The 15,173-nt window shown below is 53.1% G+C and overlaps 1 protein-coding gene across 1 annotated transcript; it reads right to left on the minus strand.

Annotated features, from left to right (window-relative positions):
• Positions 1-3,748: 3,748 nt before the first annotated feature.
• SLC27A4 (solute carrier family 27 member 4) lies at positions 3,749-14,932 on the minus strand. The gene is made up of 12 exons (XM_019540695.1): positions 14,171-14,932; positions 13,003-13,397; positions 11,599-11,757; positions 10,960-11,029; positions 10,728-10,819; positions 9,994-10,103; positions 9,300-9,509; positions 8,710-8,836; positions 7,930-8,067; positions 7,138-7,302; positions 5,828-5,974; positions 3,749-4,604 (listed from the first exon to the last, which is right to left on the minus strand). Exons 1-12 carry the CDS (start codon positions 14,329-14,331, stop codon positions 4,447-4,449), a joined length of 1,932 nt encoding a protein of 643 aa, XP_019396240.1. The 5' UTR covers positions 14,332-14,932; the 3' UTR covers positions 3,749-4,446.
• Positions 14,933-15,173: the final 241 nt, after the last annotated feature.

Here is a 15,173-nt window from a genome sequence, read left to right on the forward strand (position 1 = left end):
TAGACATAATGTTATTTCTCACTTAACAGACTACAGTATAGCGTAAACGTAACTTTTATATGCACTGGGAAACCAAAAAATTCGTGTGACTCACTTTATTGCGATATTCGCTTTATTGCGGTGGTCTGGAACCGAACCTGCAATATCTCCGAGGTATGCCTGTATTTCCCCACATCAAAATAAAAATGGTGACCTTTTAAAGAGGCTTTAGACCCTCTATGCATTTGAAGCATGGACAGGTTGAAACTGCCAGGGCAGACAGGGTAATATGTGGGCAGAACAGGCTGCACTCAATAGAGCATACTTCCCACTAGAGCCTGGAAGGAAACCCACAATTTCCAAGTCTCTCAGTTCATTTGTTAGAAGATACCTGTGACACCCACTGACAAAGCGTCCCCTTCCTACCTTGTGCTGGTCAACACACAGGGCAACCACCATCCACTGCTCTCAGTTACTCTTTTATCTCATGAGGCTGAACTGCATGTGGTAGATCGAAAGGCTCCAGCCCTGCTGGCAACCCAAACGGGTACCAGTTTGACACCACAAGCTGGAATTTCTGGGGTTATTTTAGCTTGCTCTCTTGAAAACCTGGAAAAGTGAACAACCCTGGTCTTCCTAACCCCTGCTCGTCCCTGAATCATCAAAGAACATTTTCAAAGTTGAAAAGTCAAGCACTCAAATTAAGATTGCTTAATACCCCTCTCCTTTTTATATGGCTGTCTGGGTCATTTTATATCTATTAATTGCATTAACTGATACATATCATTTATACTTTTCACCTGTATGAGCATCTTTTAAGAAGGGGGATTGCAAATTGCTTTACAAACATTGCACACTGCTTTACAACCATTTAAAAGGCCTCATCACACTAGAGAGTTTTTGTCCAGTCCATCTGACATAGAGCTGTAGTGCTGTAAGATCAACCACTTAATTGTAAGCAAAGCTACAAATAGAAAGGAAGATCCCAGATTATCACACCCTTATCTAGCCATCAGAGCAAGCTTCTCCCCTCACCTGATGTAGTCAGAGATCCTTAACCATAGCTGCTCCCAAGGTAGTCAGAAGTCAGCCAGGAGCTTCTTTCTCTCTTGCAAAAGAATAGGATGAAATCTTAACAATGGTGAACTGGGACTCAGCAATTGATTTCAAGTCCCCAGCCAGGGTCTGTTAAACAAGTAGCGCCATGGCACGCAATCATAAGATCCAGAAGCTAGTGAATTTGAAATCCTCCTTTATTGGACATGAAGATCCCACGTTTTTATTTCACGACAGGAATTACAGGCCATAAGGTTTGAAACGTCAAAAGAGAAGAAGTCATGTGATAATGATACAGCGTCCAAGGAGGATGCAAAGCAAGTTCTCACTCCTCCTCAACCCTTCCAAGAGCTGATAACAATATCCCTGTGCCCTGCCACCCCTTCAGTGCCACCACCCCAGCCCACCCCACCCTGTTCCTGAGTAGATGTTGAAATAAAGACAATCAGCAGAGGCAAAAACGAACATCTTGGACACTGGAAGGGCTTGTTCCAACACTTGCAAGAGAGGTGAAGGGGAAAGGTTGCAGAGAAACATTCAGTTGTGGCAGGACAAGGGGAGAGGGGTGGATTGCAGAGTGAGGGAGAAAGGGGGACCAGCACAGAGGACAGAAAGTCTCCTGGCAGCACATGAGGGAAAATGCTGTCCTGAAAGCAACTGTGATGGGCTGAGCTAGACTTTTGCTCTGAGGGGTGGTGTCTTGGCATGCAGGCATCCCAGTGCTAGAGCATATCTTGGAGAAGAAGGATGTGCGTAAGTGAGACAATAGATAGCAAGTTGTCGTCCTCAATAATTCCTTCCACCCCAGTTCAACTGCCAATGTCATCAGACCACGAGATGTTTGGACCACTAAGGATAAAATGGCCCTGGCCATGGGATGCAGAATGTAAGCCTCTCTCATCCCTCCCCAGTGACTGCAACCACCATTTGCTCTCCCTCTGGTGGGCAGACCTGCAGGACCTTCAGAGAGCCTTCAACTCTGCAGGGCATATCACTAGAATGACACCTCAGACTGGGATCTCTCACTTGTCCACATGTGTACCCCGTGGCTGATCCCAGAGGCCTCACACTACATCATCCACAACTAGATCTACTCTAACATGGAAGCAGCATGATGGGAGAATAAATAATGATTCTAGTTGGATCCTGTAAACTGCTTATTTTCCTTAAAGCCACGTTCTGCAAGCACCGAGGACTGACTGGATAGCCAGGTCATTACATGATTAAAAAGAAAAAGTGCATCTCTTTCTCTGATGTTAGGTAACCATCCACTTCCCTTGAACACCCACCTCAACCTCCATCACAGGAAGAAGTGATCAAACTACACAGGAATTTTACCAGTTTGTTACCATGTGCCAAAAACCCAAAGGAAACTCATAGTGTGGACACACTCAACAGGGATGGCTACAACATCCACAAACCCATTATATCCTTGCCCTATTTTGGACACATTGCTCTCCTCTCCTCTGCCGCTGAGGCTCCCACCTCTGGTAGCAAAAGACTTTAAGTCCCAAATCTAATGGAGATGGGGATTTCTTTTAGCTCACATCCCAGACCTGTTGCTTTGCAACAGAACATGCCTGGTTCTGAGCTTGGCCAAGGGAGGTCCCTGAAATCCTGGAGCTGTTCCAGGCTGAAGGTTTTTGTCCCCAGTGGATGCCTGGGGACCTAGCATGCGAGTGAGAACCCAGTTCCCCTCATTCACATACAGGCGCCATGTGTGTGAACAGGCACATGTTGAGGGGTACACTGGAAAGCCTGGCCCTTCACATGGAGCCCGGTGGAAGAATAGTCTCCTCCACCCACTGGCCGTTTCTAATGAGGGATGGTGGGGAATGATAAAAATTATCTGCTCAGACTCAACTGCTTCTGCTTCCCTCAGCCAGGATTCAAGCCGGGCCCCCACCTGACCCCGATATAGCAGCAGGATTGACTAAGCAAGAACAAGCAACACCAGAGAAACCTCAAGACTCCCACGCTTGGACTCAGCTGTGGAGACAAGTTAGGCATGGACCTGTGGAAGTACACATAAGGCAGCAGATGTGCAGCTTGCCCTCCCAGACAGATAGAAATGTAAAACAAACAAACAAACAAAAAACACTTATCTGGCTAACATGTAAAATAATTTAAAAAAAACAAAAACCACCAAAAACATTTTCCCCTCTGGAGTCCTCCCCCCATACAACACCTATCACCCACCCGCAGAGTTCTCACAGAATCAGGCCCAGGTAACGGTGCTCCGTCGAGAGACAGACGCCGGGGTCTTAGGTGCTAAGCACTGGCTGCTGGGGGGGCTTGCAAATGCTCAGCACCTCAGAGAGAACACAAGCCAGGCTCTTAATTCCCTGGCTTTTATGAAACAAGAGAGCGAGGAACACAGTCAGGTTTACAGAATCCATCATGTCCAGTCAACAGCACTGAAGACTTCCCCAGGGGCAGCCAAAGGGGTGCAGTTTCACAAGACTGCTGTGCCCTCAGCTGGTCCCTTCAGGCAGTGACCACAGCCTCCTCTTCTGCCCTAACCTTTGGAAAAGGACTGGTCCCAAGTGCAAGGACAGATCCCTCGAGGGGTATATGAGCACTAGGGCAGAGCTAGGATGGTCCTGACACCAGTGCATGAGCCCAGAATATGTATTTTTGTTTTTTTAGAAAAAAAACCCAATAAATTAAGATAAAATCAAAATATACATACACACACACACACATATTATATATATATATATATGCACATGAGTGTGAAAGAAAGAAAAGTTCAACCCCTGGGAAGAGTGAGGCATGGCAGGGAAACCTGTCCCTCCCCTGGACCCCCAGACTGCTCTGCTCCCTCTCCCCTTCCTCAACTGTGGAGCTGCAGCAGCCTGCAAAGGGGGTCATGTTTTTGGTCCCCACCCAGCTGAGTGGTTCAGTGCCAGGGGCCAGGCTCCCATAGGCTGGATGCTTTGGGAAAGGGCAAGCACAGCATCACCCCCAGGAGACCCTCATGAGGAATCGCTGTCACCAGCCCTTTTGGGACTTAGCAGCATCCACAGAACGGGGAGAGAAAGAAAGCAAGGAAAAAAAACCTGGAATCAGAGTCCCATGGGCAGCGGGTGCCCTCCCTCTTCCTCCATGGTGGCTCCCACAGCCCCCATGGCACATGCACTGGCTGGCCATAGGTGAACTGAAGACCCCATGCGCACATCCCCAGGGGGCTACTGTTGTACAGAATAGAAAATAAAGCCATAATGATTCTATGCTTTGGTATGTCACCTTTCCCCCTCTCTAGTCCCCTGAACCTTTACCTTTAAAACTCATAAAACAAAAGCCCTAGCATGCCCTTCATTATAATCCTTTAACCCTTTCTTTCCTATTGCCCACTCCATCCCATTGCAGCAGAGGGACAGGGGGAAGTGGCCAACAGAATCTCACTAGTTACAGCTTCTGTTGTCCTGACTGGATTCTTGTGAAGGCCTCCTGGTCCAAAGGGAGGTACCGGCCTTGCCTAGAGTCCAGGAAGTACAGTCTGTCCTTCACCACCGTGGGGTCAAAACCCTCCTTGCGCAGAGTCGTCTTCTGAAACTTGTAGGTGCCTGGGTGGAAGCAGCAAGGGTGAAAGTCAGAGGTAGCAGGGAACCATTCATTCCACGGCTGCAGTTCACAGGTACGCGCCCCTGCCTTCCTACTCCCACCCTTTGTAAGATCCTGCTTCACCAAGACTGAAGTGGGGATTGCAGACACTACTATTGCTAGGGGGGATCCTTCTCCACACCATGGGGAAGGTTGTCAGGAGCTAGGACCAAATCTGGGATCTTAGTACGTTAAAGCATGAGTCTATTGCCTGACGTAGAAGACTCCTCCCATAAACCGATGCTGTGAAAGGCTCTTCAACCTCTTATGTGAGGGCCAGCCTCCCCAGCAAAGGTCAGTGCTATCCTGACCTGGGACTGGGCTGTATTAGCACAGTTCTTCTGACCACCGCTAACAGGATCACATGTTGGGGAGTTGGGCTACTGGGACTGTGCCATAGATCAGACTTGCTGGGAAGCTCAGAACGTGATTCTCAAGACAGCAGAGCCCATTCCTACAGCTCCAGCCTAATTCTGCTGACAGCCATCTTGAGCACATAGCTGTTCAGCCAGGATGCATAGGATACTCTGATTCTCTGCCATCCTGCAAGCTCCACCACAGATAGTGTGCAGGCACGTGGATTAAATGAAGAAAAGCATCCAAAAACCATATTTGGCTGAAAAACCAAGCAGATCAGTAAAGTTCCACTGCAACTTTCAATGGCGAATCTCCAAGCATTAATGAATTACATCTCACAAGTCCATGTGGGGAGGGCCAGAATATCCTAAGTTCATACATGGGGAAGCTATAGACTGGAAAGTGCAAATACCTCAGCTAACTCACACAGTGAATTGGTACCAGGAGCAGATCCCAGGAGTCCTGACTTCCTGGGCTTCTTCTCTAATCATAGGAAAGTAGGGCTGGAAAGGACCTCAAAAGGTCATCTAGACCAGACCCCTGCTCAAGGCAGGATCATCCCTGACTAAACCACCCCCGCTAAGCGTCTGTCTAAATTTCTGATGTAAGCATCTGATGAATAAGGCTGAGTAAGAAAGGTTAAAGGTTTTATCAGCAGATCTCCAGGCACTTTACCTAAGAGGTCACTATCGTTCTCCTCCTCTTACTGGAAGGGGAAACTCCCCAGACACCCTCGGAGAACCCAGGACATCACTCCCACCCCATCTCCCTCCACATTGTGAAAAGGATAGATGAAGCTGCCCTGACACACGTGCCAGGGAGGGCTCACTTGTCTTGTGGACTTCTGGCAGGAACCGCAGGAAAACAGGTTGTGCGTACAAGGGCAGGGCCCTCTTGAGCTCAATGATGAAGCTCTCCAGGTTGCAGGAATTCTCAGGGTCAGCAATGGCCGCCATGCCCGCCTTCCCCTCCATGCCTGGAACATAGCAGAGGAGGTGATGTAAGGGGCAGGAGGGGTCTGGTGCAATATCACCCCACCCATTTGGGCCAGCTAAGAACTTCAGCTGGTCGGGGATGCAACTGCCTGAATAGGTGAGGCCAGCAGCCTAAGGATGGACACAACAGACAAGGGATCTCCCCCACATATTCCAGAAGGTGCTGGAGGAGTGCTAGGCCTTCTGTAGCAGGTTCAGAAGTCCAGGCAATGCACACAGCTCCACCAGTCACCTTAACTATATCCATGACAGACACCACTAGGGCTTCCCCCACACCCCAACGCATCCACTGCAGTCTGCCAAAGGTACTTCCATGGCACCACCCCGTCATTAGCTCATCTTCAGAATAGGGCACACCTGCAGGGAGGGCCCAGTCTCTCACTCCTCTACCACTGGCTATGCATCTGCTGAGGCTGAATGCCAGAGCCCCACAGGGCAAGGGGTGCCAGCGACACCCAGTGGTCATCTCCTGCCCCTAGAGATGCTTCTCACCCAGTTCAAGCCCCTCCTGTCCACTTACACCTACGTCAGGTGGAGCTTAAGCAGATGAAAGAGACAGCATCACAGCCACCCACTGGCAGGAAACCAGGTCCAGAACATGGGCTGACATCGACACTCTCTCTCACCTAAGCTATTTCACATACATACCTCTTGTCTGGGATTTCTGACTCTCCCACCACAGCCTCTTCTCTCTGTGAACACTGGTGCTGCGAGCACACCCTCCAGACCCATGCCCCACATCTATCCACAGAAACTTAGTTAGCAGCTTCCCCCTCAAAGTCCTGCCCAGTGCACGTCAGACCAGAAGTGGAAGAACCCGCTAGTGGTAAGAAGGCAATGCTCCACAGCCCACTTGGTTCTTGGCTTCTCTGCTGAGAAGAGTAAGAAGTGTCAGCTGGGACAGGGGCTTGAGCGATGGGGAGCCACCAAATTTACCACCATACACAGGATCATAGAGAGCTGCCTTGTGCAGGCCCATGGGCAGCTCTGCTACTCTGGGTCCTGTTCACCCCTATACCATGTGAAAGGATCAGCAGGCTGTGGCCTGCAGCAGGGACCTGCCAAAGGGGTAAAGAGCTATTGCCGCAGCATGAAGGACAGAGGCAGGCTGGCAAGAGCAGAGCTGCCCTCTCATCCCAGTTACCTGGCACCTCCACTCCGTAGACAACGACATCAGTCAGGTTGAGGATGCGGCTCAGTGCCCCCTCCACCTCTGTTGTGGAGACATTCTCACCCTTCCAGCGGAAGGTGTCCCCAGTGCGGTCTCGGAAGTACATGTACCCATACATGTCCATCACCAGCACATCTCCTGGGGAAGCAGAGCAACAAAGGACAGCAGGAGTTAAAGAGCCTCTGGCACTAGCTCCAGCACTGCAGGATACAGCTGGTATGATGCTTTGCTTTTCTAGACTATCCTCTCCCCAGGGATCCCAACACATACCACATGCATCAACTGCAACACCCCTTGTTGGCAGCAGGTCACCACCATCCTCGCCATGCCAGCAATGAGGGAAGGGCTATGGCACAAAGAGGGGACACTGATAGTGGCAAAGCTGCAACCAGAACTAGTCCAGAGCCAACTGGCTCTCTGCTGCCCTGTGCAACCCAGAGAAAGCTGGGTCCAGCAGGTAATGCAACATCCTGGGTTTAACTATGTAGCAGGACTCTCCCACCAGGTTTGCTTCGTGGCCTGAAACCCATCATCTCCCCTTTTTGTGCCTGATATTTCCGTGGGGATAAGGATCCCGGCCTGCTCCATGGCTCACATTGTTCACATCAGCCTGAAGGGGAGGCTCAGCATCACTAGGCTGGGTGGGCAAAGCTGATAAAGCAATCACCACTGGCAGTCAGGGAATCGGCCAGTGGGGGCCATATGCTACCTCACCAGCTCTTGCCGCCAGGAGGGGCTGCAGGACAGGTTGGGTGCTCCTCTCACCTGTGAGATAGGCAGAATCACCCTTGGAGAATACATTCTGGGTGATCTTCTTGCTGGTGGCTGCCTGGTTTAGGTACCCATCAAAGTGCTGCAGCGGGTTGCTCCTAACAATGCAGCCCACCAACTGCCCTGGCTCCCCTGCCGGTGGGGTGAGAGAGATGGAAAATGTGGTCAGTCATGGCCAGGACACTGCCTTAAACACAGCAGCACACAGAGCTGAGAGCACCTGTTAGGCACAGAGCCAGCATCCACACAAGCTGGGGCATGGGTGGGAGGGAGGAAATACCTTTGCAAGGATGGGGTCTCTAGCATGCTAGTCTCTCAGTGCTAAGGAGCTGAACTGACAGCCCTGGACACTGGCTCCCCCTCACAATGGGCTCAGTAAGCTTCCCCCACATCGTGCTCCCAACAGGGCTCATATTTGTTCTGGAGGGATGTGCAAAGGTTGAAGGGAGCGCCATCTGCCTGGCCCATGAAGTACCTGGCCTTGCTGACACAGCTGGCAGAGTGATGAGGCAGCCCCCCCCCAGTAAAGACTGTAGGAACATGGATAACTGGGGCCTGGGCTGAGAACTACTGAACTCATTTCATGCAGGGCACTGGGCTGTGGATTTGTGCTAGATTCTGGTCTGCTGAACTGAAGGCTGAAAGGAGACAGACTCGGTCACCCATCTAAACAGAGACTCCTGTGCTGCTGTCCTCTGGGCAGGGGTGCACAGGTCAGGGCAGAGGGATGTACAAGCAGGGGTTGGCTCCCCAGGTACCCCTCCATGCCCTCACCTGTTTTACAGCGGATGCAGAGTCCATCTGGGCCACGGATCAGCTCCATGGTGTCCTCGTCCACCCTCACCAAACCGATGGGATAAATACCAGGAAATATCATGCTGTTGAAGCCACAGGAACCAACCTGAAAGAAAAGCACCTCTGAGATGCAGCTCAATTGCAGCCAGCAAACCTCTCTGCCCAGACTTGTTTCTTACCCAGAGCAGCAATCTCCTCCCCCAGAGATGGATCCTGCCTTGGTCTCCAGAAATGCTGGAGGTGTGCTGCTCCACCGACCAGAGAGAACCTGCCCCAGGTCTCTCTGGATTCCCTGCAAACATTGGGCTGGAGGGCCCACAGGGCTAAAGACCCAGCCATTGTTCCATCCCTCTCCCTGGGATCAGAGGATGATTCTGACACCAGCTCTCAAGTCTGCTCTCAGCCACCCATCCTGGCTTGGCCTGCCTGAGCAGCTCTTGGAGCAGGGATCATGGAGTTTCCACCAGTGACATGAAGGCCATGTGTCTGAATAAGACCTCCTAACTGTCCTTGGCAACCAAGAGGAGAGGGGGAGCGCCCAGCAGGGCCAGGCAGGAGCAGGGGCTCACGTTATTGTCGAAGTTGCCCAGACTGCAGTTGCACTCGGTGGCACCGTAAAACTCAGCAACCTGGGGGATCCCAAACCGATCCATGAACTCGCTCCAGATGGATGCACGGAGACCATTCCCCAGTGCCATGCGCACACGGTGCTGCCGCTCTGCCTCCTGGTATGGCTGGTTCAAGAGATAGCGGCAGATTTCCCCGATGTACTGCACAATCTGTGGGAGGGATGGGAGGTGTGACCTGCTGTACCCTTCCACTCTCCTGTCTGCTCAGGGCCCCAGGCCAGTGCCCACCCTCCCATACACTAAGGCACAGACTGGCAGCTACAGCCCCATTCTGTAAGTGGGTAGTTGAAAGCACAGTCCAGGGAAGAGACTTGACTAAAGTCACTCTGCAAGTCAGTGGTAGAGCCAAGAATGGGACCTAGATGTCCTGTTGGCCAACTCATGTTTAGTTCCTGCCTCTGGCTCCCATGCAAAAAACCAATGGCCTTGGTGTTCCCCACGTCACTCACTACAGATAGTGCTTAGCCTGGACTAACTGCTCTCCCTCCTCAATGGATCCTAGAGCACCGGCTGCACCAAGCTCCCACTCCCCACCTGGGAGAAACAGAGACTCTGCTTGCAAGGACATCCGAGGCCCCAACCTTCACCAGCCCAAGGATCCTGGACCAGTCCTCCAGACCCCCCACTGCCTCACCGTACAGTTGTACTTCACACAATCATCCCAGAAGTGCGAGGCTGAGAACTTCTTGCGGATCACCACAGTCATGCCATGCAGCAGGCACTGGCCTATCCCGACAATGTTTCCTGGTAGAGATGGAGCCAGAGAGATTTGCCATCTCATGGGAGACAGCAACTGATACCAACTGCAACCCAGCTGGAGGGGGAAGGGGTGGGGAATTTCTCATCTTTAATCCCCTTGTTCAAAACAGCATTTCACCTATGGCACCATCACCTGTGGTACTCAGAGCCCCTCCCTTCCAGTGTTAATGCTTTGGTGTGGGATAGCAGCAGCCATCCAGAGGCCTCAGAGTGTCCCACAGAGGCAGGATGTCCTGAGAGTACCCCACAGAGACTGGCCCTCTCCTACAGTCATAGAAGGAGCTAGCAGAACTGAGTCCATGCTAGCAGTGTCCTGGCCTAGCTCCTAGTGCTGAACAGAGAAACAGCCTTGGTGTCACTTCCCAGTCCTGCAGCATGATACCCAGGGACCTCGTGAAATCTTTTACGTATATTTGATGGGCAACAGGGACATTGACAGGCCTGATCCTCCTCAGCATACACTGGAGGAAGCAGGGGCAGCTTACAACAGCCATGGCTGCAGCAGGGAATGATGTCTCAAGCAAGGGGATGATGTTTTGGTCAAAGGGACGGGCTCTGGAACAGGGGGAGGCATGAGCAGAAGCTCCAGGCATGAAGCCAGGTCTTTACCTGCTGCGTGGTAAAGTGGAAGGCAGTCATACATCACGTCATCTGGCCTCATGCGGAATCCATAGTAAACCAGGCTCGACATGCGAAAGTACCTGGGCAGGGGAGGAAGGGCCGTGTCAGCAGCCAGGCCAGAGGGACAGCCCAGAGGCTCTGCACTCACAGGCAACTAGTACTATGTCCCACCACACCGAGCCTACTTGTCTCTGAGCCCTGCATCCACTCCCCACCTTACCTGCAATGCACCACGATAGCAGCCTTGGGCAAGCCCGTCGTGCCAGAGGTATAGATGTAGAAGAGTTTATCTGGTGGGCAGAGAGAGGAGCCAGTGATACATCCCCAGGTGCTAGGCACTCTGTTTACCAAGGGGCTGGGACCCCAGTCTGATGGGACAAGCCAGGCCCATGAGCACCTGCATGCTCTTCGCTTGGTACTTTTACACTTCCTGGCAACTAGCATCACAGCACCACATTTAAAACCATCATCCACATTTGCACAGCGGCAGTCGCCCACGGCATTCTTACTCAAGCTAAGCAGGTTCAGGCCTGCACTGTGCTTGCAGGAGAGTGCCAAGAAAACAGTCCCAGGTGCCGGTTCAGCTGGCTAGTGTGTCCCAGAGCATGGCCAGGCTGACACCACAGCAAGCTCGTGCTAAACACTATGCCATGCCTTGGGGCAGCAGATGGGTACATGACATTCACAGCAGCTCTTCCCTCCTTATGACAACTGGATCAGATTTGCCTCAGATGAACCAGCATCATGTACCAGCGTCCTGGGATTTTCTGCTACCTCTGCAGGAGAGGACAGACTACGGAAACAGAACAAGGAGCTTCCCAAAGGCTCGATAACCCACTGCCTGCTGTGTAACACGTACCGAGGAAGCCCTTCTCCGAGGGGTTTGGCTGGTGCCGTGGCGCTGCCTGGAGGAGGGGGTCCAGGTGTTCTGTTCCTAGGGGAGCGGATTCTTGGTGCCACTCCCCAGAGCAGAAGAGGCGCACAGATTTCTTCATGGAGGGCTGCACTTCCCGCATGGCTAGAGAGGAAGCAGAGAGCAGGTCAAGGAAAGAACCGTCATGCTGACATTCCTGGGGAGAGGGTCAGAAAGGGCTCGCAGCACTAATGTTTCATACACATCCAAGCTCACTCTTCTCTCCAGGCTCAACCTGTTTTCCACCCACCTAAGAGAACACCTGGCTCAGAGACTAGTTAGTATTCCCAAGAAGGCTGCACACAGGGTGGGTCTTTAGCAGCAATGCTGGCCCTATGCTCCACAGAGCTCTCATGCCATGAAACAGTTTCAGCCCAGCACAAGAGTATCACTCAGGGCAAGCCTGGCCGGGCTCTGCTGGCCCCAGCCCAGGGCTCTTCAGACTCCATAGCCTTTGGACACCACATATACTTCAAAAGACCCCACTTCCTGCTTCCTTACTCTCTTGCCCTGCTGCCTCTCAGGTGTAAAAACGGATGTTTGCTGACACTGAGCTGGGAGCTGTGGGACAAACGCACAAAAGCTGGAACTGGACAGCAGAGATCTTGACCACAGGGGTCCAGACAAGGAAGGTGGAATTTGCTCCTATGAAGGAGTCCCCCTCAGAAGCAGGAAGGCAGCAGCCAGCTGGCACTGTCACGTGGACAGGAACTTGCTTTCTGTTGGTCTCCTGTCTGACTCCCCTCTGTGCCCATGCACTCTGGCTGGGTGGGGAAGTGGCACCACTGGCAGAGAGATGTTCACAGGGAGAACTCAGGCTTACCTGGGCCTCTGCTTGTTATCCTTAGCACTGATGCAGCAGCAGAGCAAGCCCCAGACAGCATTTCCAGCCCTGCCCAGCTCTCCTCCCCACAGACCAGGTATCAGGACGAGAATCATGCCCCACTGCACACTCAGAGTTTGGCAGCCAGTGGAGACCAGCACCAGTGACAGCTTAGGGGATGTGGACACCTGCTGGTTGGGGACTGGTTGGAGACCCACCAGAAGTGGCCAGACAGCCACCAAGCAGTAGCGAACTCTCAGGCCCTGCTTTACACTGACATCGTCCCGTTTCAGTGTGGAATCAGACCCTCGGGCACAACTGTCCAGGGCTGGATTTGAACGCAGCCTTGAAAAAGATCTTCACTGTTTCCCTACTTGCCACTTTACAGCAGCTTGGTGTCCCACAGCAGGAGAGATTGCTGTGGCAGCTCTTCCCTGGGGGTCTGTGGTGGGTGTGGGGAAGTAATGGAGAGCTGGAAGAACCTGTGACCTACCCACCTGGGATCCCCCCCACAAGACGCTCCTCACCTTCCATCATCTCTGCTCCAAACATCACAGCCTTGGAGTGGGAGATGGTGATGCAGTGCAGCAGGGCTTCCTGGCGCAGGTGGGAGTTGATGAGCGCCGTCTCCACCCCAAGCTTGGCCATCCCTAGCCAGAGACCAACGTACTGGTTGCGGGACTCCATAAACAAAGCCACTACATCGCCAGAGCGGAAGCCCTGCTCATGCAGGTAGTTAGCCACGCGGTTGGAGTACTCGTCCAGCTGCCGGAAGGTCCAGCTCTCGCCTGTCCCCTGGTAGATCAGCGCAGTCTTCTCTGGGTGCCTGCGGACCGTCTCCTGGAAGATCTTGGGGATGGTGCTCTTCTCCCTCATGTGCCACCACACCTTCCACTTCACCCTCAGCAGGACCAGCCCCGTGCTGCCGACACACCACACACAGGGATTCTCTCCAGTGACCAGCCCCGGAGGCCACCTCACACATCGCCCCCCCTTGGCCTTTGGGCATGAGGGACACTTCATGGCACGGAGGAAGCAGTGCCCTCACAGCATGTCTGAGGGTGGGAGGATTTGCCCAGGGCACTGAGACAACCTGCCCAAGAGGCCTGGAAGCTGGGGCAAGGTTAGGACACAGCTCCCCTCCCTGCAGCAGCCTGGAGTGCTGCCACAAGGAGTGCTCCTTGGCCCAAGTGAGCAGCTCTGCCATCTCAGGGCACTTAACACTCCACAATAAGCCCAGGGGCCCCTGTCCCTCCCTACGCCCCTCACCTGCCCCCAAGCTGGCTCATCTCCAAGCCTGTCACATTTCCTGAGCTCTCCCGGCACCAGTCATAGCACCAAGTCCAGGGGACAAACTGCATGCCATGCTAGTGTTTTGCAGGCTAGGCTGGAGTCCAAGGTCAAAGCCAGCTGCTAGACCTCAGCAGAAACACTATCTCCCTCTGGGAGCCTCTGCCAGAGATTGCAGAGTCCAAAAGAGTGACTCTTTCCCCAGCTTTACAGGGACAACCCTTGTCCTCAGCTGAGCTGCCTGATGGTAACCTCAGCTGGGGCTGAGCCTTCAACCAGAGCCTGGCAGGAGGGCGCAGCCAGCTCTGCAACAGCTTAGCCCCACAGGTTGCAACCCCAACCTGAGCTGCCCCCAGCTCCCCCTCCATAGGCTGTGCTGCCTGCCAATGTCCCCAGGACACTTACGTGACATCTCTCCTTATCGTCTTGGTGAATATGATGGGAAATTTCCACCCGTGGGAGCTCAACAGGAGAATGAAGAGGACAGTGAACACCAGCACCCAGGAGAGCTCCAGGACCCTGCTGAAGAGCAGGAACAGCCCAGTGACGGCAGCCAAACGCATCATGGTGACCTGGCAGGGACAAAGCAGAAGAGCCAGGTATCAGTGGCCTTCTCCTGACAGATCCTACAGGATGAGTGATAGTGGGTGCCCCACAGTGAACCCGCCTTGCCAAGGCTCAAGACGGGCTCTGGGGAGAGCGACACAATCCACCTTTTGCTTCAGTCACCCTGGCAAACAGCACAGCAGCAAAGACCAGCAGGATTCAGCCTCTGCATGGCACCCAGGGGGCTCCCCAGTGACCTGGCAATCGCTGGCTGCTGTCCACTGTGTCTGCACAACCTCCTCACTCCCCTGAGTTTGTCACCAGACAGGGACAGGGTGCGCCTCCTGACAAGATGCTCTCAGCAGCCTTGGACAAGTCATCCACCCATCTGCCTCAATTTCCCCACTGGGCAAATGGGGAGAACAGGTAGAGGACCACTGCATGGATTAAGCAGACGATGCCTGGAGAGCCCCAGATCAATTCAACAATCACCTTTACCCAACCATGCAAGTCAGCGCCCCTCTTCACACCACAGCTCCTGACACCCCTTTAACTCAGAGACTGTGTGAGCATGGAGGGGAACTGCGTGTGCCATGACTGTGGCAATGGAGGGGGTTGAGGGGGGCGGGGGGGACTTGGGCTCTTCTGACCCCAGCCCTAGCTCCATGTGCTTGCCTTAACTTTAAGTTTTGCGGAAACCAGGAACAAGGGCAGGAAACAAACCCTTTGAACTGTGTAAATATTTGTGTGGTTGAGGCAGCCCAGCACCTTCCCGGCACAGCCCTGCAAGGGGACACAGCCAGTGCAATCCTAGGAAGCAAAGCAGGGGTGGGGTCCCCCCAAGATCCCTATCACCCCTGAG

Source organism: Crocodylus porosus, unplaced genomic scaffold (genome assembly GCF_001723895.1).
Source record: "Crocodylus porosus isolate Cpor-Errol unplaced genomic scaffold, CroPor_comp1, whole genome shotgun sequence".
In the NCBI taxonomy this organism is placed as follows: domain Eukaryota; kingdom Metazoa; phylum Chordata; order Crocodylia; family Crocodylidae; genus Crocodylus; species Crocodylus porosus.

Excerpts from the sequence above, each read along its gene's own strand:
- SLC27A4 (XM_019540695.1), bottom strand. The coding sequence starts at position 14,331 with ATGATGCGTTTGGCTGCCGTCACTGGGCTGTTCCTGCTCTTCAGCAGG. Across the intron at positions 10,820-10,959 it reads GCTATCGTGGTGCATTGCAG|GTACTTTCGCATGTCGAGCC; the intron begins GTAAGGTGGGGA and ends TCCCCTGCCCAG. Across the intron at positions 8,068-8,709 it reads CTGCATCCGCTGTAAAACAG|GGGAGCCAGGGCAGTTGGTG; the intron begins GTGAGGGCATGG and ends CCCCACCGGCAG.